The following is a 23,588-nucleotide window of genomic DNA, read 5'->3' on the forward strand; positions in this document are numbered from 1 at the left end:
CACCAGCTGGAGCACAGCCAATAGGAACTCTCTCTCTCTGAAATGACCTGTGATTGGTCAAAGTCTCCCGTCACAGCCTAGATTTCTTAAAGCCTGAAAACAGAGCCACGAGGAGGTGCAGTAGTCTAGTTTTCTCTCAGAACACTTGAATTACAATATGCTGAAAGTTTATTATGGAATTTTTGCCCAATGATGCCAAAATATTCTGCCTACTGCAGGTTTGATGTTAGACAACATAAGCCAAAATAGGCCTAGCAGTAGTGTGTCCAGAGCAAAATGCCACATTTGTGTTTTTTTTATGCCTTTTATAAAATTAAATAAATTAAAACCTATAAGGTTAATACGTACAAATTAAGTGACTGTTATGATATATAATAGTTCACATTTTAACTATTAACTATTTTTTTCATAAATCCAAGAGTAATTTCATTGGAATTAACATTAAATAGTAACCCTAAATGATATGTTTGAGAGGAATAAAATCCAAAATATAAAACATTTCAACTTAAAATGCTTTTTATTTTATATTATATATTATTATCTCTATACATATATATATATATATATATGTATTAAACGCTTTTTGACAAGGGAGATCCCTGTACAAATTAAGTGGCTTTTATGGGCAATTCTAAAAGTTCACATTTTAACTTCTAGTTTTTCATAAATCAAAGAGTATCATTTCATTGGAATTAACATTAAATAGTAACCCTAAATTATATGTTTGAGAGGAATAAAGTCTAAAGCACTTCATCATAATATGTTGAATATATATATATATATATATATATATATATATAATATGTAGATATTATATTATTATATATAATATATATATATATATTATATATAATGTGTTTAATATAATATATATATGATATAATAATGATATATATGATATAATAATAATATATATATTATATATATAATATATATATATATATATATATATATATATATATATATATATATAATATATATACACACACACACACACGCTCTAACCCAGCAGTCCTCTCTCTCAACCTTCAGAAAAGTTCACATTTTAACTTCTATTTTTTTCATAAATCCAAGAGTAATTTCATTGGAACTAACATTAAACAATAACCATAATTATATGTTTGAGAGAAATAAAATCAAAAGCATTTCAACTTGTTTTTTTATTTTATTTGATATGACTTGTATATATATAAGGGAGATCCCTGCCATCAGAGGCCACATAGACACACGCGCACTAGCACCAGCAGCCCAGCAGCAGTCCTCGCGCAACCTTCAGATCAGTACATCCCACTATGCTTTGCGATGGTCTGACAAGTGGATCCAAGATGGCGTAGAAAGTAAAGCTAGGTAAGTGTTGACTTCCCATTTTCAGCCCTTTCAGTTGTCTTTTTCGTCGCAAAGCCACTCACACGAATCCCCTCCACCAATCATTACGATAACGACGAGTGCTTTGAGTTCACGCCAGGATAACAACACGATGTCACATGAATTATATGCGCCTAAACACCGTGGCGAAATTACAGGCCCGAAACCGTTTTGTTTCGGCGAAGCTAGCTAGTTAGCAACTAGCTAGCTAGCTCCTGCTAACATGAACAAACCAGCCAGCTCTTCTTGTTGTGAGCTCGCCAGTTTGGTGCCAAGTCAAGGCCCGTGTTTTTGGCTAGCAAAGCTAACAGTTAGCTACGCATACTGTGGTTTTAGTGGCAACACTGTTTACTGTGTGCAAAAACGCGGACGGTGAAGTTAACCAACATTTGAGGGGACATTTTTCAGGGCTTTGTAAACGCTGCTGCCGTCATCGCTCTGACTTGCAACAGTCATGACAAGTTCAGCAGACAAACAACAGCTAGAACTAGCTACTGAAAGACCAAATAACTCATTTCTGATGTTTCTATTCATTTTTATTTTATATCTACTCTATAAATCTCTTTATTTTGCGAGTTTTATAGCCGTGTTTTTTGTTTTTTTACACATTGCAGCCAACAATCCTGTCAAGCCAAAATAATGTTATGTGGAAAGCAATCGATGTTCTTTTTTACAACTATCCTCAGCTATAAAAATGAGCTTTCTCTTCCAGTGTGCTGCAGTATGAAGCCTCTGTTAGTAGGATTAAAAACAAGGCAGGTGTCCACCCCACTGTATCCCGCCAAACTATTTTGTTGTTTGTGTTGCCCCTGTGTGAAAGTGGCTGGCTTGCAAGCACTAACATTAGGTAACAGCTATTCTTACTGTTTACAGAAAGGAGTGTAAAAATGCTGCTTTAAAATAACCTCTGATAATTGGAGAAGGATCACTCCTCTATGTTTGGTTTCATCTTTGACCTTATTTTTTTAATTTCCCAGCTATATACAGTACCTTGTCTGCTAGCCCAAGCAACTTTCAACCCTCATTTTGCATGCCTCACACATACTATACAACATTTGCTAACTATATTCTTTCTGTTTACAAAAAGGAGTGTTAAACATATTATTAATATTATAAACATAATACAAACTGCATAAGCTTTTTAAATAACCTCTGATAATTAGAGAAGGATCACTCCTCTATGTTTGGTTTCATCTTTGACCTTATTTTTTTAATTTCCCAGCTATATACAGTACCTTTTCTGCTAGCCCAAGCAACTTTCAACCCTCATTTTGCATGCCTCACACATACTATACAACATTTGCTAACTATATTCTTTCTGTTTACAAAAAGGAGTGTTAAACATATTATTATTATTATTATTATTATTATAAACATACATACAAACTGCATATGTTTTTAAAATAACCTCTGATAATTGGAGAAGGATCACTCCTCTGTTTGGATTCATCTTTGACCTTATTTTTTTAATTTCCCAGCTATATACAGTACCTTGTCTGCTAGCCCAAGCAACTTTCAACTACTACTTACTTTCATGTTCCTATTTTACAACATTGATGGACAACATAAACACTTGTATGCCTTGTACTCCTTTTTGTAAACAGGAGTGTAAAAACGCTGCACATGTTTTAAAAATAACCCCTGATTAATTGGAGAAGGATCACTCCTCTATGTTTGGTTTCATCTTTGACCTTATTTTTTAATTTCCCAGCTATATACAGTACCTTGTGTGCTAGCCCAAGCAACTTTCAACCCTCATTTTGCATGCCCTCACATACTATTATCATTTTGGCCATAATGGTGCAGCCCTAGTTATGAGTAGGCTGTATGATAATGCCAAAATCATAGCTGAAACTAATAATAATAATAATAATAATAATACATTTATTTATATAGCAAATCTCAAAACAGATGTTACAAAGTGCTTCACAAGACAATAAAAGCAAATAAATAAAGTAAAAGATATGGTAACTGTTGAAACAGAACATCAGACAGATAAAAGCAGATAGAGTAAAACAAATATGGTAACTGCTAAAACAGACATATGCACCACATAGAGAAGCAGTGATCTTATGGCTTTATTGCCACAGTGGCAACTACTACATACTTTAATGTTTCTATTTTACAACATTGATGGACAACATAATCACCTGATTATAGTTATCAAATGTTGTATATCACAATTATTTTTGATCCATATTGATATCACGATTTGGATCTGGTGTTACAAAAAGGAGTGTAAAAACGCTGCATATGTTTTTTTAAAATAACCTCTGATTAATTGAGAAGGGTTAGTCCTCTATGTTTGGTTTCATCTTTGATTTTATTTTAAATTTCCCAGCTATATACAGTACCTTGTCTGCTAGCCCAAGCAACTTTCAACCCTCATTTTGCATGCCTCACACATACTATACAACATTTGCTAACTATATTCTGGTGTTTATGTTGTCAATCAATGTTGTAAAATAGGAACATTAAAGTATATAGTAGTTGCCAATGTGGCAATAAAGCCATAAGATCACTGCTTCTCTATGTGGTGCATATGTTTTCAGCTATGGTTTTTGACATTAATCAAGTACAATCTATATACACGTTTCCCCTTAATGCACCTGTCTTGTGGGAACAGGGGCTGGACCAGTGTTTCTTGTTTAAGATGCTCCAGTGAAGCTATATGTGGTATTACAGTATGTGTGCTGCGACATTATTTGTGTCACAATTGGCCAGTTGCCATAATGTGCATGGCATACATTATCATACAGCCTACTCATAACTAGGGCTGCACCATTATGGCCAAAATGATAATCACGATTATTTTTGATCCATATTGATATCACGATTATTTATCACGATTATTCATTGGTTTTAGCGACAACATATTTTTATTGCACTTTCACATTAAAATAAACACTGAGCACTGTTTTCACTTCCATGCTGTGCTACATGCTTGTTAATGTACAAATTGGGGCTGCACGTTGTTGGAAAAAAACTGACATTGCAATATTTTTTTCTGCTATATATATTGCAATATGAGAAAATACACCCTGCCCCTTTGTTAGCTACATTTTAAAGTTAAATGCTTTGATTTTGCTCACTTGGAGAGCAAAATTAGCAACATTAAGAGGCTAGATAAACAATTGTATGCTGTTAATTTAATCATAAACACATTGGTTGTGTAGAAAATATCTATCCCCAAAAGTGAAGCCAAAACATCTCGAATACCAGCTGGTGGCTGGCTGTTATTTTAAAAAGCGCTTGATTTGATATGCAGCAGAGTTTTCTGAGTAAAACGCACATTTTAAACTTGCGGGAAGCCAAAATTGTGATCGCGATTAATTGTGCAGCCCTACTCATAACATATAGTGTTGTTCCTCATCTGAATGTTTTTTATTTTTGAATTTTTAGAGGAAGTGAACTCGGCAGTAGTTCACTTTTTCTTGTGGAAAAGATGATATTGTGGAGAGAGCTGTAATGTTTTGTACATGAAACACTGAAGCATTTACTGTTTTAGGACAAGGATTTGTTCATGCTGGTTATTCTATCTCAACCATTCATTCTGTTCTTGCTCTTGCAATAATCTTGCACATGTTGAATTTTGCACATCATCTACATTTGCACATTTACTACCTCAATTATTTTTTATTTAAGAACAAACATTGTAACTTGCACACTTTGCTAATGTATATAGTTTCTTGGCTGCACACTTTGCTAATGTATATAGTAGGTTATTCTATGTTTATAATTTAGATTTTTTTATGCTAGTTGTAGTAGTCGGGTATATTTATAGTGTATTCCAATATTCTATGGATATATTTCTCTAGTGTTGATATGTGCATTTTATTTACTTTTCCGGTGCCTGGATAACATGCTGCTGTAACACAATAATTTCCCAATTTGGGATCAATAAAGTACATCTATCTATCTATCTATCTATCTATGCTTAGTTTGCACAAACTCATGTAGTGTCTGTCTGAGGAGATGGAGATGTGTGTGCTGTCTTCAGCAACATTGGATTTGAGGGGGGAAAATATTGCATGTGGTGCAAATATTGTATTTGACCTTTGTTGGCCTCAGTGTTAATTCTGTGTGGAATAAAAGCAGTTATGATAAATGCTTTATATCGACACAGATTTAGTCTGTGTCATGTGTGCATCCAATATGTACTGTACATTAGCTAGAGAATTTGTCTGTATGTTATGGTCCTAAGGGACAAAAACAGGCTGACTCAGAGACTCTGCCAGTTGGGCGAGAGCAGCTGCTACAAGTATAGTTGCCTGTTGCTGGGTATTTAAGATCTGAAACACTTACTGCAGGGTTAATATGCTCTTTATTGCAATTACGCCAAAGTGGCAAATGTACTCCCGTCTTTCCTTTTTCTTCTCTCATAGTAAGTTATGGCGCATGAAATGAAGATATAGTTTTCTACCAGGATGTGACATTATCTGTGATTTGATGTTTTCTTTATACCAATGTAGCTTTAACATATAGGAGCTGTCTGCTGTATCACTTTCAAGGACTAGCTGTCACAAATGTGCCCAAAATTACTGGGCCACAGGCCACAAATTCACTGTTCCTTTTGAACCAGTCATAATCAAAAGCTGAATTCCAGGCTGTGGCGAGGGCCAGGATGGAAATTCAGCATCAGCTAATTGTTGTGGTATTTTAATTAGCTAGAAAAAGTTTATTTTGCCAGCCATCTTTGCACATAATAATTAAAATGCAGCATTTTTTCATAAAAGGCGTTTTTCTGCCAGCCTGAGATAAGCTGCAATGTTAATGGTGAAACCAGTAAGGTGGAAATAGGACCAAAAGTTACTATGCTATTGGCCAAGGTTGAGCAGTTGTTGCCCTGGTGTTCCCCAGCAGGTCATGATGTACCGTCGCTATCCAGATCTGCACTGGTTGGTGTAAAGAAGGATATGCTGCTTCTTGTAATCTCAAACTGAGGTTTAGATTCTCATGCTGTAGCCCTGCTGCTTTTTTTTTTGCTTGGCTAAGCATTTAAGAAATGTTGCTGGGGCCACAGTGTCTCACACTAGTCACAAGGTAGCTTGGTATCCACCATGGCGTTGTCCACATTTTTGTCTTACAGTTTCAAGCTACCTTGTGATTGACAGGTCGCTGCTACGGCGTTGTCCCCTCTGGGTGTTGTCACCATTTTCGTCTTACAACTTTAACCCTTTCACAGTGTGTTTTCAGTTTGTGAAAGTTAACTATAACCTTTTTGTTCATCTAAAAATGTCTTATTTAGCGTTCGGTTGTACTTAGCTCCTCCACCCTCTCGTGTCACTTCTGGGTACAAAAAACCAAGACGGCGACGGCCAAAATGTGATGACTACGTCCACTTCTTGCAGTCTATGGGCAGTACGGTTAATTAGAGTCTTAAATATAAACGTAACTTTTTATGGCTTCGAAGTAATCGTGGTTATTGGATGGTAATTCTTAGACATATTGAAATTCTTCACATTTCAGTGGAGGTTTGTCTCTGTTGACTGTGTGCTGGTGAAAAGCTGCAAAAGTATTTTGACTTGTTAAAAACCAGAGCCAATCACGTGTTTTTCTTTTCTTTGAATTAAGTTTAGTCCCTTGTACTAGTTATACCCAAATGTGCAGTAAAGTAGCTGTTGTATCAAGCCACCACCACCTACAACCACACACAGCTTCCTCCTCCACACAGAACCAAAGACTACTTACACTTGAATATTTGTGTATGCTATGTAACTTATGTGTGACACACACTCCTGTAATTAAAATAAGATGACACTAGGTGTACTCCAGAGGATGTTGCTGGTCCAACATGGCCTGCTGTTGGCTCTGCAAACATTGATTGTCAAAACATGTTGTGATTGACTACCTGTTAAACTGAGAATGGTATGTGTCTGATGTCTTTAGCCAAGCTTTTACAAGTCCTGTCTTTACTCTTTTTGTTTTACAGTAATTGACTGTAAATGTCATTCCATGACCAAGTGAGTGTACCCACATTTTTTACTCATAGATTGCTTGAATTGTGTTGAATACATAAAACTTAGTAGGCATTTTAAAGAGGAAAGCATTAAAAAATTATACAACTTATGACGGTAACATACATATCTTTTTATGGATCCACATTTTGAAAAATAATTTCAGCCAGTCTAATTCATCAGGTGACACACAATGTATTTTGCATAAAGATATTATGTGTTTAAATATACTATTCTATTATTTCATCAGTGCATGTGAGCATGCTGCATTCTCTAAACCATAGAGGTTGTATAGTAATCATCAAGTAGATGCTCTGAATTACAATCCACAGTAGAGATTCAATATATCGGCATGTATTCTCATTGGCACATAGATGTTGTTGACCGTGTGCCTCTGTGGCTATGAAGTATCACAACACACCCACTTCCTTCTACATACTGTCCAGCACGCCATACTGTCTCATGTAATAGCTAGTAAGTCTCAATAAAGACTTCACATTTTTCATTATCAATTATGATAATGCCCTTAGTCTAAGCAGTCAGATGACGCCAGACAAACTCCACTGCTGTTGGCTTTGGAGCTTGAGATGACAAAATATTTAATGCTTTAGGCTTCTCATGTGATCACTGCTCTCCCAGATTGTTGCAAATGTATTTGAATGTACAGTGCACTGCGTGAGTAGAGGCCCATAATATAAGGAGCCACTCTTAGGAGCCTCATCCTCTCTTGTTGATTTATGACACATATTAACCACATGAGGACATAACTCTTGGTGAGCAGACATCCACATTGCATGCTGAAACCCAAAGATATTTAATTTACAATGATGAAATACAGTACCTGTGAGGGTTTCTGGACAATATTTGTCATTGTTTTGTGTCATTAGTTGATTTCCAATAATAAATATATACATATATTTGTATAAAGCAAAACATATTTGCCCACTCCCATGTTGATAAGAGTATTAAATACTTGACAAATATCCCTTTAGGGTACATTTTGAACAGATAAACAATGTGTGATTAATTTTGCGATTAATTATGGACAATCATGGGATTAACCGTGATTAAATATTGAATCGATTGACAGGCCTAATAATAATATAATAATCAAATGTTCTTACCCCTAAAGGTTTTCTAAAGGTTATATAAAACATAGTGCTTGGTTTTAGATACAAAATAATTAATAGCAAAATATGTTATAATATTGAGTATTTGATTTTATACCTATTCAAATTTTGAGATGTTCCATTTTACAGAAAGGAAAGTCCAATTAAGTTACAGAAGAAAAATAATTTACACTCGACTTTTTTTGTTCTTTGAAATATTTCTGAGAGTCTCATGTAATAGCTAGTAATTCCCTACCCATGAGTCCAAGGGAGGAAAATCCCTTTTTAAATTAAGATTTTAGTCAGCAACTGATCATGTTGACAGTCATTGTTCGTGTGGCAGATTCTGCTCATCTTGTTCCTAAATAGTCTCAAGGGACTCAGAAAAAGTATTAAAACATTTCATTTGACGCAGATCTGACTTGGTTCCGGCTGACTCATGTAGTGTCTTTCACTTTTAATGTCTTGAGAGACACTAACGTCAAAGTGCCTGGTGGCATTTTGGATAGAAATTAGATTTATGTATGACATTAAAAATTTAAATTAAAAACGTGTACTATATATAACGAAATATTCAATTTTGGCTTGCATTATGTGGAATCTAAGTAATGCCCTTGCAAAGATGGAAAGATGCTCTACCTCCATGATTTTTTGTCCATCTGTAACTCTGTATTATCTTCCAGAGGGGATGAATGGGGTTTGGCTGTCAGCCGTACAACTTTGTGACGTTTAAAAGTGGGAGAGCCAGTGTCAATAAATGATCAACTGCTCCCAAGAGAGATAAAGTGGAGTTCTCTCTCCGTTGATCTCCCCTTCTCTCAACATTTCACTCTCTGTCTACGCTGGGGGAAAATGTGGAAATTACAAGTTAATATAAGTTAATTTCCTGTAAATTCCACCTTGAAGCATTAACAGAAGGTTTTGTACTGAGCGTTCTTATGCTAAGAGGTGTAAAAAACAATCAGACTTGAGGCAATAAAGTATTATTCACGTTCTTTTATACAGTTAGGAGAGAAAAGAAAGGCCTTTGTGACAATGAGAAAAGGTGTCCCAGTTTTAGATTAATATATCACACATAATTTAAATTTTTTTTCCGTGCCTAGGTTGACGTTTGTGTTATTTCACTTCTTGTGGAAAAAAAAAAGAAAATTCTCACATTATGCCACATTCTTTTATACAGTCATCAAAGTTCTCAAAAAACACACAATGTATTTCAAGATTAAGTTTCAGTCAGATGCAAAAATGATAGCAGAAACTTGGTCACTACATGTCAAGTTTGAGTTGGAAAGTGAAGCAAACAAAATGAGATGTTTCACCAATAGGTGCGTGGGGGAGTACTGTAGGTTTTATTTTCTCTGATTGTATAACCTGAAATGTACTTATAATAGTCCGTATGATGGTCTGATCTATTTGCATGTCCACTTCTAGACTAGAACCCAACATACAGCCGGTGAGTTTGCTTGAGGTAACAAGAAACAAACACACTGCCCAATGCCATGGGGAGAAAAGAAAGGCTTTTGTGACGATGAGAAAAGGTGTAAATGTCCCAGTTTTAGATTAATATATCACACAGAATTTAAACACTTTTTCTGTGCCTAGGATGACGGTTGTGTTATTCCAGTTCCTTTGGAAGAAAAGAATATTCCTTATAGGCTAGTTTCTTGTTTTCTGCAGTGCAGACTCCCAGAGTTTAGTGTACAATCCCTGGTGAGAGGAGTGTCCGTCTTGAACTATTGCAGAAGCCTCTCTTCATTTTCAGCATAGCCTAAAGAAAATGTTTCTAGTTTTTAACCAATGGCAGAATTTAAGGCTAAGGTGCGGAGCACCTGCAAAATGTTGCTGATCCGGAAGCAAAATGGCAGATTTTTCACCACAAGGCAGCTCTTTATCACAGTTCTTAATCATTTAATCAACTAGGTCTCATTTCCTTAATTTGTTATGTCAGAACATTCTTGGTATCTACGATTCAGTCTTCACAGCCCAGTTTGACATGTTATGGTGATGTCGCATTTACATTTTTAATACAGCTGAATTAAAATTGACTTAGAATAGATGTAGTTTTTCGTTTTTCGTTTGTTACAACAATCATTTAAAGGGTTTCTAATCCAGTGCTATACTGTGACTTTGTAAACATGATGAACACCCAGGGGTGCCTTGTCACTAAAATGAGAATAGCTGGTCCACCTTAAAGTGAGCCGTTGTTGTTGTTAACTTCATACTCACCGTCCGTAACACACACGTCGCTCTCTCACATGTTACGGGCCGCCTGGCTGGCAGAAAGCTGTCTTGTCTTGTCTCGTCACCCCAAAAGACACATGAACTTCCTTAAAACTTAAACTTAAAGACTTAAACTTTATTAGATTTGTCACATACAGGTACATACATGAAATTTGACCTCTGCATTTAACCCATCCCAAGGAGCAGTGAGCTGCTGTAAAGCGGCCTGGGAGAAACTTGGGGTTAAGTGTCTTGCTCAAGGACACTTCGACCTGTAGACAGTAGGAACCGGGGATTGAACCGCCAACCCGGCTAGTAAACTAACACAATGTGTGCGGTGAATCTCTTCTGTTTCTCTCTGTCTCTCTTTTGACCGCACACACAACCTACGCACCTTATTCCTTAAAGGAGTTTGCTACCTGTGTAACTGTATTGTCACTTTGTTCGGAGTGGCAGTGGCCAATAGATAAAAAAAAAAATTATTTTCTTCTCTTATTGCCCAGCCCTGCTCCAGAAAAGACATTCATACTGTGTCTTTCTTCTTGTCTTTTTCTGATTCCAGACGTTTTGTCCCTGAGTCATGGCGGACAGGAGAGCGGAGAAGTCATGTGAAGAAGCCAGCAGATCGTTAGCCAGGCGGGAGTACGAGGCGGCAGTCAGCCACAGCACGGACGCCCTGGTGGTCCTTGCACCCCAAGCCCCACCTTCCGGTGCCCCCGTTCCGCCGAGCCCACCATCCCTTGTCGCTACTGCCGGACCCCTCCGCAGCCGTGCCCTGCTCTACCGAATTGCTGCCTTCTTGCAGCTGGTAAGTGTCTGTCTAAGCATTGTTGCTGCCCAAGCAAGCATACAACCTATAGTCTTTGATCATCACTCTTTTTCCCTCCTCCCCTGTTGCTCTGTGGCCCCGAAAACCAGTCATATCACCAAATAGAATATAATTTTCTCCTTACCCTAAATTAATTCATTACACTGAAATGACGTCGGGCTGATCATTGTGCTTTAAATCCACTGTTGTACTTCTCATCACTGTGTAAATTACCATGAAGAGAATGTTAGAAATGAGAACAATAAACCCTACTTTCCTCTCCATGGTATTGTTATGTTATCTTCCCAGAGCACTAAAATTACACCAGTTACTTAAGCCCTGAGATTATGGAAACTACTTAAGTCTATAATGATAGTGTAAGGGACTCCGCTGTGAGGCAAAGATAGCCATTCTTGGAGCTTATTTGAAGCTCTGACCCTCAAACACAAAGTATTCCCATTTGTTATGGTTTAACTTTTTTTTTTTCCTCCTTCTTCAACAGAAAAACTATGATGAAGCAGATGAAGACTGCAAACATGGTGAGTAGCAATTCAAATTGGAACCATCTGCTGATACTGTATACAGTAGTCGTTTTTTTACCTAGTGGCAGACAAAGTGTGTGTCTGTGTGCCAGGGTTAGGGAAGCACCAAGTTCTAACATGCCTTGGTCTCAGTGTAGCAGGAGAAATCTTAAATGTGGGCTCATTTATTTGCAGAATCCAAGCTGTTTGTTTCTTTTCTGTCTATTGGGTTAAACAGTGTGGTCCAGGGACCCCCAGGGGTCTGTAGCACTCTGCCAGGGGGTCTGTGAAAAGTTTTCAGATTCGTTCATTTAAATTATAATGATACCATTTTTGTTTACAAAAGGCTTCATAGTTCAACTAATGATATTTAAATTTTTGAATGTACAGTATAATCAGCTCAGTCGCCAGGGAAAAATGTTGACATTGTACGTTTCTGCAAACCATGGATACTTTGAATGTTGCCGTTTTTGCATTTGGTCAGAGCAATTAAGCGACAAAGTATATCGAGCGACCGTTACTGAAAGTTACGTGGAATAATAACGAGTATAACAAGCTTGAAAATCCTTTAAGGATGGGCGGGAGGGGTGGTTGATGGGTCAAACTAGCACAGGACTTTCACCCAGGAGACTGCTGTTTGTGTCATGTGTGAAACCAAAAGTAAAAGTTGACTTTACCCTTTTAACGTTATGTAAGAAAGTCCGGTAGTTATTTATTTACTCAGTTACATTGTTATGTTACGTTGGTACATAACCATGATCTTTTTCTAATCTTAACCAAGTAGTTTTGTTGCCTAAACCTAACCATTGTGCAAGCACGATGTAAGGCTGATATGAAATGTATTTATGAAACTTATTTTGGTTCAGAAACGTATACATTCAGCATCCCGTGGTTTGCAGAAACGCACAATGACATTTTTTCTGACAACTGGGTTGGTGTGATAGTTCAAAGATTACGTTCTAATCTAACAAATCTCTAACTCTTAGGAGCAAATATGTTTAATACATGTCTAATATCTTTCCAATACATTTCTCTTGTGTTGTTCTTTCACATAAATAAGACTATAGAAGTGTAAAAAAAATAGGCTAAGTCAAATTATTCCAAGGGATATACATGAGGGGGTCCCCGGTATATTCTCTATCTTGTAAGAGGTCCTTGGCTGAAAAAAGTTTGAGAACTTTTGTTCTAGAGAACAGATTTGGAAACAACTTACTGAATGTACTGAATTAATTCTCTCCTTACCTGTTCCCTGTGTGTTCTTCATCCTGTCCTAGTCCTGGCAGAAGAGATTGCCAGAGGAGACGGTTCGCTACAGGCCAGCTTGCGCTCCATGCTGTTGGATGGCAGCCTGCAGGAGGTGGTCAGCATCCTCTCTAAAGCCTTGTATGGAGAGCCAATGGTAGGATTAATGGACAATGTATACAATATATGCATGCAGACAGTCAGCCCACACATTGACTGTAATTTGAATGTAATGCCAAAAGCTTAAATATTGTGCATGTTGAGGTCATATTTTCCTTCCTAAAAGAGGGCAAACCTCACTGGATGTTTTCAGGGCATGGGAGGAGTTTAAGTAACATGACTGATCTGAGATGTTACAGTGTTATCAGATACAGTGTGCTCAGTGATTAAGATAGTCATGGTGGTTTTGTCAAATAGGCCACACATAGAAGAAACATATGACCTTTAAAAACAGTTTTCAAATAGCTTTATGTACCACAGTGGAGTAAATTAGTATTGATAAAAAGTTCCAACCTAATGTTTGAAAGAATATTACTTCTTTTACTTGGAATTACTTCTGGACTGAAAAAGGGCCACATGGGAATGATGTAGTGAGGTGTAATGCCATACCTATAAGGGGTTCACTTTGTGGACGTAACAGACGGACAGAGGGTCACTTTTTATAGGTTTCGATTTTTTCTCTTGTCTGACTTCGCCCTCCCTTTGCTAGTCCCAACGGCTGTTTTCATACATCATCATGCATTTTACTGCCAAGGTGCCTCCCCCAAGGTGCCTCACCACGTTTTGCAACCACTTCCTGCCCACTGCAACAACACACACAAGCACATAATCAAAGGTTGAGCTTGGCCCGAAGGTCATCCAGCATTTAATGCAAGTTGGGGACAATCCTGTTTGCTCGGCAGGTCTCTCTATCTCTCACAAGCAAACATTATTTTGATACAGCTTGGGCTGATTATCTTTCCTCCCGCCCCCTCTCCTCCTTTTTACTCCTACTTTTTCACACATCATGTTAAGCCTCCCATTCTTAATGTTCCCTCAACTCCTCCTCCCTTTCTTTTTTTTTTTTAATATCGACCCAGGTGTTGTAAAGCTATGCTCTCGTGGATTAAGAAATTTTACTCTAACAGTGGATAAAACTGTTCTGCATTGACTTTTCCCACGCACACAAGAAAGTATTTGAGAATCAAAATGGGAGCACTTCTTTTTTTATTTGTTTGTCACTAAATTTTTATGATTTAAAAACCACACTAGAGACGCTCTGCTCGTATCTGTACTGCTGGTATCTCAACAAGAGCTGGCACGGGTGCTCATTTGGAGTAAGGTCAATAATAAATGAAAAATAGGCCCTATTGGAGACTTTTTGTTGCTTAAAAAAAATCCATAAGTGTAAAAATCAAAAACAGGACAGCCAGTCGGCTGGGACTGAAAAGCTCTTATTGACATGCCTACACTACAAACAATATTTGAATGCTTTATCGAAGTACTTCAGAAGTGAAAAATGACAAATGAACATCTTTATTATGACCTTTTGTTTATTAATGCTTTGATCTTTTAAAGAAAAATCCACTTGTATCAATTTTGAATCATAAAATGCATCTGTAATAAATGCCTTACTAATCACCACTGAGACCCTGAAGAATCACCCTAGATTCTGGTGTCGGGTACAATTACTGGCAGGAAATCCACCCACAGAAGTGACTAATTGAAAGCGCAATGTATAAACTGTGAGCAGTTTGTCTAGATAATGTATGAGGTTAGAAGTTGTGTCCCTTTGGCATTCTTTGATCTATAGCAGTTACATAATGTGCGACTTCTCAGTTGATGTCTCTCGCTGCCGTTTGAAGCCGGGGGTTTATAGTTATCATAAACATGTACTGTTTGCAGTATGGTGTTGTAATGAAGATACTTTTCTACCTTTTTTTCACAGAATGGCATTGTCGCAAAAGACCTTTCCAGATTAAAAATGCTCTTCTCAGAAATCGAGGTAAGTGCCTCAGGTTGCAGGGCTGCAGACCTTAAGCTGGGCATACACTGTACGATTTTAGCCCATTTCTGGACCGAAATTTGAGCCGCACGGCTCATTTTAGAGTCGAGCCGAATTTCAGCTTCATCGGGCGTCATTTGCCGTGCAGTGTACAGGGGGGACCGAGGACCCAGTAACTCCTCATGAATTTCTGACTTGTCAGAAACCGACAACAGGCTCTCGCACAGTTGAAGCAGAGCCACGAGCTAATTCTCCAATGTCAGTGTCTTTTTTCTCCTCTTCTTACAGTAATCAGAGCGTAGCTATCAAGATAACAATGTAGGCTACAATAGATATAGCTAGTAAAACGTAGCTAGCTTACCTCCAATTCTCTCTGCAAAATGGACAAGCCATACTGTCCACGTCTTCCTAGCCACCTGCAAGTCCATATACACCGCTGCCTCTTTTTTTTTTGTAGATGTTTCAGCAGACAGTACAGCATCTATGATCAAGGCATCACATTTTTGCCTTGTTAGCATTTTGACCCGTACAGATCTCTGCTAGCAAACAAACTTTACCTGCCTTGGAGCTTTCAAACAAATCTTTATTGACAACTTTCAACAGCCAGAATGGCCCTCAGGGGCCGACGGGAAGTGTTTTCTTTTCTATTTTACGGTGTGAGCACTCAGGTTGTGGCTGACGATCGGCCCGTAGAGTGTGAGCACATAAATTGTGAGCTTTGACTATACATCGCAAACAATCTACTCGTACAGTAGGAGTAGGAATTACACAACAACATTTCTAAAATTGTACAGTGTATGCCCAGCTTTACTGTTGTGCTTTCTTTAGTCCTTTGATAATGTCTTTTGGTGCATGCTGGTTTTACAGATGATGGTTTAATGCTTGCAGGCGAGTCGTAAAGATGACCAATGGCCTGATTCCAACACTAACATAACTATTTAGTGCTCCTCTGACTAGCTTGTAGCTAGCCTAGTTATGGATGTATTACTCATTTGTTGGCTTATGTTAGTAGTTCACATAATAGTAATGATCTTTCTGTCCCCACCTCCATCCACCCTGCCCAATCTTTGTCTCCGTCAGGCTATAAATAGGGAGATGGCACCCGAATACACAGATGACCAGGAGGAAGGTGAGCAAATCTGTAGCATGAGTCGTTTTCAATAATTCCCTCAACTTGGAAAAAAAAAAGGAAATGTGCTTGGTACCAAACATTCACGTGTATTGAAGTACAGTAGATATTATTAATATTTAGAAAGTCTGTACTCAGCCAGTTTGCAGCTTGGCAGCCCATTCTAAACAGGTTACAAGCTGGCCGAAGCTCATTTTATAATGGTTTTGAAGGCTTTGGCGTTGTGTCATATTGACCACTTGGCTGTGTGTATTAACAGAGGTCCAAGATGGCTGGCAGTTCCGGCCTCCTCCCCGAGGAGTCACCAGCAGTGAGGAGTACACCCTCTGTAAAAGGTAATTTTGGTAATTTCCACACAGGCGTGAGTCATGAAGAATACCTCTCTCATCCAGAATATTACCGAGGGAAATTAATATGCTGTGTCCGCTGTTCTAGATTGTGTGAAAGCGATTTGATAGTAAAGTGACTAATATAGCTTTCATGAAGGAATGATGCTGTTCAGTTACACTGAAGACTTTAAAAGTATGATTCACGGTAGTTAACCGCCATCTTGAGAACCGCTCATCCGATCGACTTCACACTTGGTGGGAGTATTGCTGGGGACCCAAGGGAGTGCTTTTTAAAATTTGGTGCAATTTGGACACGCGACAGGTTCTATATATATATATATATATATGTATATAAACAAACAAACTTTGAATAAACAAGTGAACAGCGCTCTGTGCAGCAGCGGGGTAGAGCTCCAGGGCTCTGCAGACTGAGCTGAGCAAGTCGTCTGCAGCTAATCACTTTTGCTGCTGGATCCTGGATATAGCCTGCTAACGCTACATGAATGCTGGATAATGTTACAACTTTTCTTCATTTCCCCGGTGTCAATGAGCACACGCAGCGGGGGGAGCAGTTTGTAAAGCCAACGTATTTTCACATCTAACCCTGAGAAATAAGGGTATATTTCAATTGTTGGAAAAAACTAACCAAGACGGTTTTGGTGTATGAAGTGTGTTTTACGATGCTCTCCGGCTACAACAGCTGATCTCCCAGCTGAAACTACGGCCTCGGGGGAGGGGGGTTTGCGCCACATGCACACACAGACACACACCTACCTACGCGAATATATTGGCAATTGCTGGTGTTTGGGCTGACGGTGGGTAGTGGCTAGTAGGGAGCCCGCAAGCTGGGGAAACTCTCACAAGATTTTTAAGGTTCGGCATTGACCTTGAATAGTTAAAGTTAGTATAGGTTGTCGGGAAGCGAGTCTTGCGAGAGTTTTTGCAAATTTTTGCAGATCTCAGATCAGATTTCACAGTTTGCAGGCTCCATTCTAGACACGACCCTGACGGTGGCCGGTTGGAAAATTTCAACAAATCGCCCAACCCTAGGTCCCAGGCAGTAGCCTACCTTACGGTAAACTAAGTTATTTTATTAGAAAGTTGATTATTTTCCCTTCTTATAAATCAAATATCTGGTATCTGTTGTTTATTCTATGAAAGAAAAGAAATGACAAATGCTCGTCACAAGTGTAATATATGTATGAACATCTTCAGATTGCTTTGTCTGGCAAACAGTTTCTGAATTTACTATAATAAGAACAAAAGAAATGCAGCACATTCTCACACTGGGGAAGCTGTAACTACCAAATGTTTGGAGGTAATAATGATTTCATGACGTAAAACAATTTGTTGAAATTGTCACAGATTGTTTTTTTAGTTGATTCATTGACTGATTGTTTTAGCAGCAGTTCAGCACACAGTTTGTCTTTGCTGTAGGTACTTGGAACAGGGCCTGTGTCGGTACGGGGCCCAGTGTACGTCAGCCCACTCTCAGGAGGAGCTGATGGAGTGGCAGAAGCGCTATGCGTCACGCCTCATCCGCCTCAAACAGCAGCAGGAGAGCAAACACTTCACGGAGAACTACATGGAGACCCTGATAGAGAAGTGGATGAATTCCCTCTCCCCAGAGAAAGTGGTGAGTGCATGCCACCTCAAAAGTGGCTCAATGAATAGGAAACAGACAAAATACCTTGCCAAGGCGAGGGTTCACTTCCTAGAAATGTGATCCAAACACCAATGTGTGTATGGTACTGTGTTGTGATTTTATTAAAAGCCTCTCCAAACTTTCATAACCCCTGCACCTAAATCTAGTGGGGGCAGTACCAACACTGGCTTGTACAAAGCCAGCAAATCTTTGTATTCACACACCAAACATTGACTGTCCTAGCTGAGTTGTAGTTTTTAAATTTACCAGTTCATGTGCTCTACTGTTAAGGTTACACGTAGGGGCGTAAATCACAAATTTCATCACGAGCCGATATTATATTGATTATTTTTTGGACAATGATACAATATTTGCCACAGTCTGGCACGATACAATTTTGATTTGATTTAATTCAGGGCCTGCGATCGATATGAGACGATATCAAATGCCCGTTTAACACAATCAGTTACATTTATATAAACTCAGAAAAGGCAGCTAAAATATGATTTGATCATTTTATTACTGGGCTCTGTAGGTACGAGGTGCGCATGGACGAAAATGGTGACATAAACGTGCCATGGGAATTTCAAAATAAAGGCATATCTCAAAGATAATATGTATCAATGTTTTCATTTTGCTTCGATGATATTAGATTGTTGATCATTGAATCAAGATGTATATTTACACCCCTAATATACACCTTGTTTTTCCCTGTTCGCGTATTAACATTTTATAACTTAAGGTAATGAAACACCAGAATCTTAAGTATAACATATTTATTTACACAGCAGGAGCAAACTATCCTTACCCCAGTCAGGGAGTCTCAAAATATTTGACTCTGTTGACCAGACAAACTGATGATGAATTAAGTGGCAAGAATCATACGTTTTTTTGAGCCGTGATATTGAAGGAGACACATTCATGATAAGCCTTTTATAAAACTGATAAGCCCTATAGCTGGTTCTTGACTGTTCTGAAGTATACAGTATGTGATGCAGATGAATGTTTACAAAGGGTGAACTTACCTTTTGCCACTTTTTGACAGACTACTTCTTGTAAAATATTTCTGCATACATTTGCAGTGATAGATTCTGTGTAACCCTGGGTGTGTTTTCTTTCTAGCTAAGTGACTATTTAGATGGAGTGAATGTAGAGACCAGCTCCAGCCTCTCTGTTACCGTCGCCACCAAAAAATCCGCCCACTCCTGGACCTTCTCCTTCTTGTGCAAGGTAAGATGAAATGTTGAAGCATGTACAGATTCAAATGTACTCTTTGTCTAACCAGATCATTTCATGAGTATGACACTGAAAAGGGCGATATTCCGCACTTGCTAATTGGTCTTAATCATCTTTTCATTATGTGAATGTTCTGATTGTCTTTCTGTCACTGTCTCCTTGACTAGCCGGCTAGAAAGCTGTACCGCATCGCCCTGCTCTACGATGCCCACCGACCACACTTCTTCATCACAGGTGTGTCATCTGAGGAGCGGTCGCAAGCCCTCCCCAAAGGGAGCCAAGAGTGGACTCCAGGAGAGGAAGCAGCAGGTATGTCCTGTTCAGAGTAGCTACAGATGTTTTTTGGTGTTTAGTTTTGTATTGGCCCCATCTTGCATTGGTTTACAGTTTTTTGATGTGAATTTTATTACATTCGCAGGCAAGTTCAACCTGTGTTGTTTCCATTCATCACAACCAATGTTAAAGTTGCATCTCTTTTTTGTTTTGTCTACAATTGTCCGTTTAAATGCATTTACTCTAAACTTTGCTGTTCTGACAGTGGCACCAGACAACGGCCTGGACCACTGTGTCTACAAGGTAGCAGTGGGCTTCAGCACAGAAATCTTTGGTACCTTCCGACAGACCGTTGTTTTTGACTTCGGCTCAGAGCCTGTGCTGATGAAGCGGATCATGGTGGACGCTGCCTCTATTGAAGGTATGCTAAAAACAAAAAATTCATCTAGAGGTCTTTGAAAAGTTTCGGCAATGTACTATATATGAGATGATATAAAGGAGTGACACGACTGTTTTAATTTAAAAACAGTATCTATTCAGGCATCCATTGCGTATCAAACACAGTTTTACATCAGTGTCAAGTTGTAGATTGTTTTCTTCTCATGTTTGGATAGGTATGGGTGTTTTGCATGCTGTAGTGTTTAAAGTTGTTTTTTTATGTACTTTATTTGTTGTTGTTTTATAACAAACATAAAACAGACAATCCAGACAACAAAAGACAGACAGGGTCATCCTGAGTGAGGTGAAATGCTTAACATCATATCACATTATATACATTTATGAGAGAAGAAAAAATAAGAAAATGAAAAGGAAAGAAGCTGGGTTACATAGCAGTATACACGTCTGTGGTTCCTTGGAGTCCCAGAATGTCCTTTAAAGTCTTAGTGGTCCCCTTACTCCAACATTATTCATGGGAGAAGGAAGCAAAGTTTTCCTCGACAAAAATAAAGTCACTTCTCATCTCAAATCACTTCAGGTTCAATTAAGATTTCCAGTTCTTCCCATATTTTTCACCTTTTTTGGTCACATGTCTCAGAGAAAAAAGTCAGTTGTTCCATACTGTACATTTCCTGAACTATTTATTTCCATTCAAGGACTGTTGGAGATTCCTTATTCAACCATTTCCTGTTATTGTTTTTCTACTACCAGCTAAAAATAGCGTAATAAATGCCGTCAACCACCCTTTTGTCCTTTAGTGTGTAAATTTGTAGTTTTGTTCTGGATGCACACATAATGCACGCTCGGTAGAAACTAATCTATCTTTTGTTCTCAGACCTGGAACACCTGATGGTCGCCAGGCAGCAGCTCTTGATCACCGCAAAGCGCTGGGACTCGTCCTGTAAGACCATCGTAGAATTCTGTCCCAATGAAACGATGGCAGAACTGGAGCGGGGCCTCCTCTCCCGCTATCAGATCCCTCTGTCGGCCGATCAGCTCTTCACCCAGTCAGTCCTGGACAAGACTCTGACCAAAGACAACTACCAGGCCCGACTGCATGACCTGCTCTACATTGAAGAGATTGCACAATACAAAGAAGTTAGCAAGTGAGTATATACGTTTCAATGGTTTATACTTACTAGTATACTTACTAGTTTCCATAACTGAACATAATAAAGCCTGAACAACACTGGTTGATATTTGAGAGATTAAAGACATCTACTTACAATATATCAACAAAATATAAAATACAGCTAAATATAAGCTCGCACATCTGTGATAAGTCAGTGTTTAGGATAATAATGCCTCAGAAATCCATTGGTACCATCCATGTCATACTAGCTTGTTGCAAAGGAGGCTAAATAACGCTCCAAACTTGCTCTAAATTTTGTCAACTAAAAACTGTCTTTGCCATTTTCAAAGAGGCCTCTTAACTTCTGACCTCAAGATATGTGAATGAAAATGGTTTCTATGGGTACCCACGAGTCTCCCCTTTACAGACATGCCCACTTTATGATAATCACATGCAGTTTGGGGCAAGTCATAGTCAAGTCAGCACACTGACACACTGACAGCTGTTGTTGCCTGTTGGGCTGCAGTTTGCCATGTTATGATTTGAGCATATTTTTTTTATGCTAAATTCAGTACCTGTATAATATTTGATATTGTTTTGTGTTGTTAATTAATTTCCAATAATAAATATATACACACATTTGCATAAAGCAAGCATATTTGCCCACTCCCATGTTGATAAGAGTATTAAATACTTGGCAAATCTCCCTTTAACGTACATTTTGAACAGATAAAAATGTGCGATTAACTATGGACAATCATGCGATTAATTGCGATTAACTATTTTAATCCATTGACAGCCCTAATAATAGATTACTATATTTTATTTATTTTTAATTTCTTTGAATAAATAGTCATTGTTACAATACATTTACCAATATGGACCTTGTCTGAGGCTGAGTGGTGTAAATATTTTGTGGTATGAGATGTAAACTCACCACAAGGTGTCAGACTCGACCTTCATTGTGAATTTGCTGTGAGAGAGAGAGAGAATCTTACACGGAGCTTGAATCACAATTTCAGTGCCATTTAATAACACAAGTCTAAGGTGGTAGGTGATGAAAATGCAGTTTTCTTCCTCTACAATGGATGTTGATTTTTCTTTTTCATTTTAATTCCTTACCTGCTGCACCTATGGTTTAACTAAGTGTCATGCCAATCACAGGTGTAATCACAGTAAATGCTTAATCCCACATTCAGTGATATGAGTACATTTCTCAGCTTTCCTCTAAGTTTGATCTTGTCTCGTGACTTTCAGTGTCATTTGGCGTGGTAAGGAATTGAATCTTCCTGCAGTATGAAATGTTCTTTCAATATGCTGCATTTCCAATGAGCATATGAATAATCACTCTGCCTATTAAACCATCCATGTCCTGGCAGATTGTAATGCTTTTCATGGCTGATTGAGTTTCAGCAGGAGATTTCTGGGTTAAGTGGATTCTCTCCATAAAATGCAACCTGTAACTTAAAATATCTCTATTAGAATAGCTCTCTGAATAATGTCACAGTAGATTTATTACTTGCTTGATAAAGAGTCACGTATCAGGAGGTCAAGAGGCATCAACTGATTATCCACTGTGAGCATGGAGTGAGTCATGGACAACCAAGAGTGTCTCACTGTCTGTTTTTGTCTAAATGTATCGCGCTCCGAGAGTGTATCCAGAACGCTGATGCAAAAACCATAACAGGAAACCCTCAAGAGTCTCGTTGGTTGCGTAACACCACTGGTTTGCAAATAAATAGAGAATGTGTTAACTTGTCTGCGTATGTCAATCATCCATCAGAGTTCATCACCAACGTTGCTTCCTATTTCATCACTTGAAATTTCCAGCAGAGGCCAGAGAGGCAATCTAATACAATCCAATCTGGAACTGAAAGGAAACCAAAAGTGCTTCTGTTTTGTACTCAATGTGTGCATGGATGGACTGACATATCAAAAATAGTTTGGCTGCTTTTTAGGTTCCTCGCTGACGAGGTTTTATTTAGGTGACATTACATTGTGAAGAATCTGTAAGGCTTTTACAAAATGACAGTAAATCATTTCTTTTTTGGAACTCATTTTAACCATACTGTATGTTTGACTTCAGACCTTGTGAAAAATGCTTGTGCAGGTTTTTGTTTTTGTCTTCACGGTGGCGAATGCACAACCCCAGCTTCCTTATCTTTCTCATTATCACCACTTTATACTCAACAAAACAGTGTATAGCTGATTTTTAATGTGTGTTCTGCCAATATCAGTGAATGGTATACATGTCATTATGGGG

General features: G+C 38.3%; 1 protein-coding gene across 3 annotated transcripts in view; it reads left to right on the plus strand.

Moving 5' to 3' along the window:
- The first annotated feature begins 1,222 nt into the window (after positions 1-1,222).
- helz (helicase with zinc finger) overlaps positions 1,223-23,588 on the plus strand; it is a 67,548-nt gene continuing 45,182 nt past the window's right edge. The window contains exons 1-12 of one of the 3 annotated variants that reach the window (XM_037765935.1): positions 1,223-1,347; positions 11,211-11,456; positions 11,959-11,995; positions 13,252-13,376; positions 15,147-15,203; positions 16,284-16,332; positions 16,592-16,667; positions 18,099-18,297; positions 19,429-19,536; positions 19,710-19,851; positions 20,081-20,236; positions 21,089-21,359. In XM_037765935.1, coding sequence (XP_037621863.1) covers positions 11,229-11,456; positions 11,959-11,995; positions 13,252-13,376; positions 15,147-15,203; positions 16,284-16,332; positions 16,592-16,667; positions 18,099-18,297; positions 19,429-19,536; positions 19,710-19,851; positions 20,081-20,236; positions 21,089-21,359 — 1,448 coding nt within the window. In that variant the 5' untranslated portion in view covers positions 1,223-1,347; positions 11,211-11,228. Of the gene's footprint in view, positions 1,348-7,308; positions 7,329-11,210; positions 11,457-11,958; positions 11,996-13,251; positions 13,377-15,146; positions 15,204-16,283; positions 16,333-16,591; positions 16,668-18,098; positions 18,298-19,428; positions 19,537-19,709; positions 19,852-20,080; positions 20,237-21,088; positions 21,360-23,588 lie in introns of those variants that run through there. The other 2 variants (XM_037765936.1, XM_037765938.1) reach the window with 2 other exon arrangements.

The sequence above is a fragment of the Sebastes umbrosus genome, chromosome 3 (genome assembly GCF_015220745.1).
Source record: "Sebastes umbrosus isolate fSebUmb1 chromosome 3, fSebUmb1.pri, whole genome shotgun sequence".
Taxonomy (NCBI): domain Eukaryota; kingdom Metazoa; phylum Chordata; class Actinopteri; order Perciformes; family Sebastidae; genus Sebastes; species Sebastes umbrosus.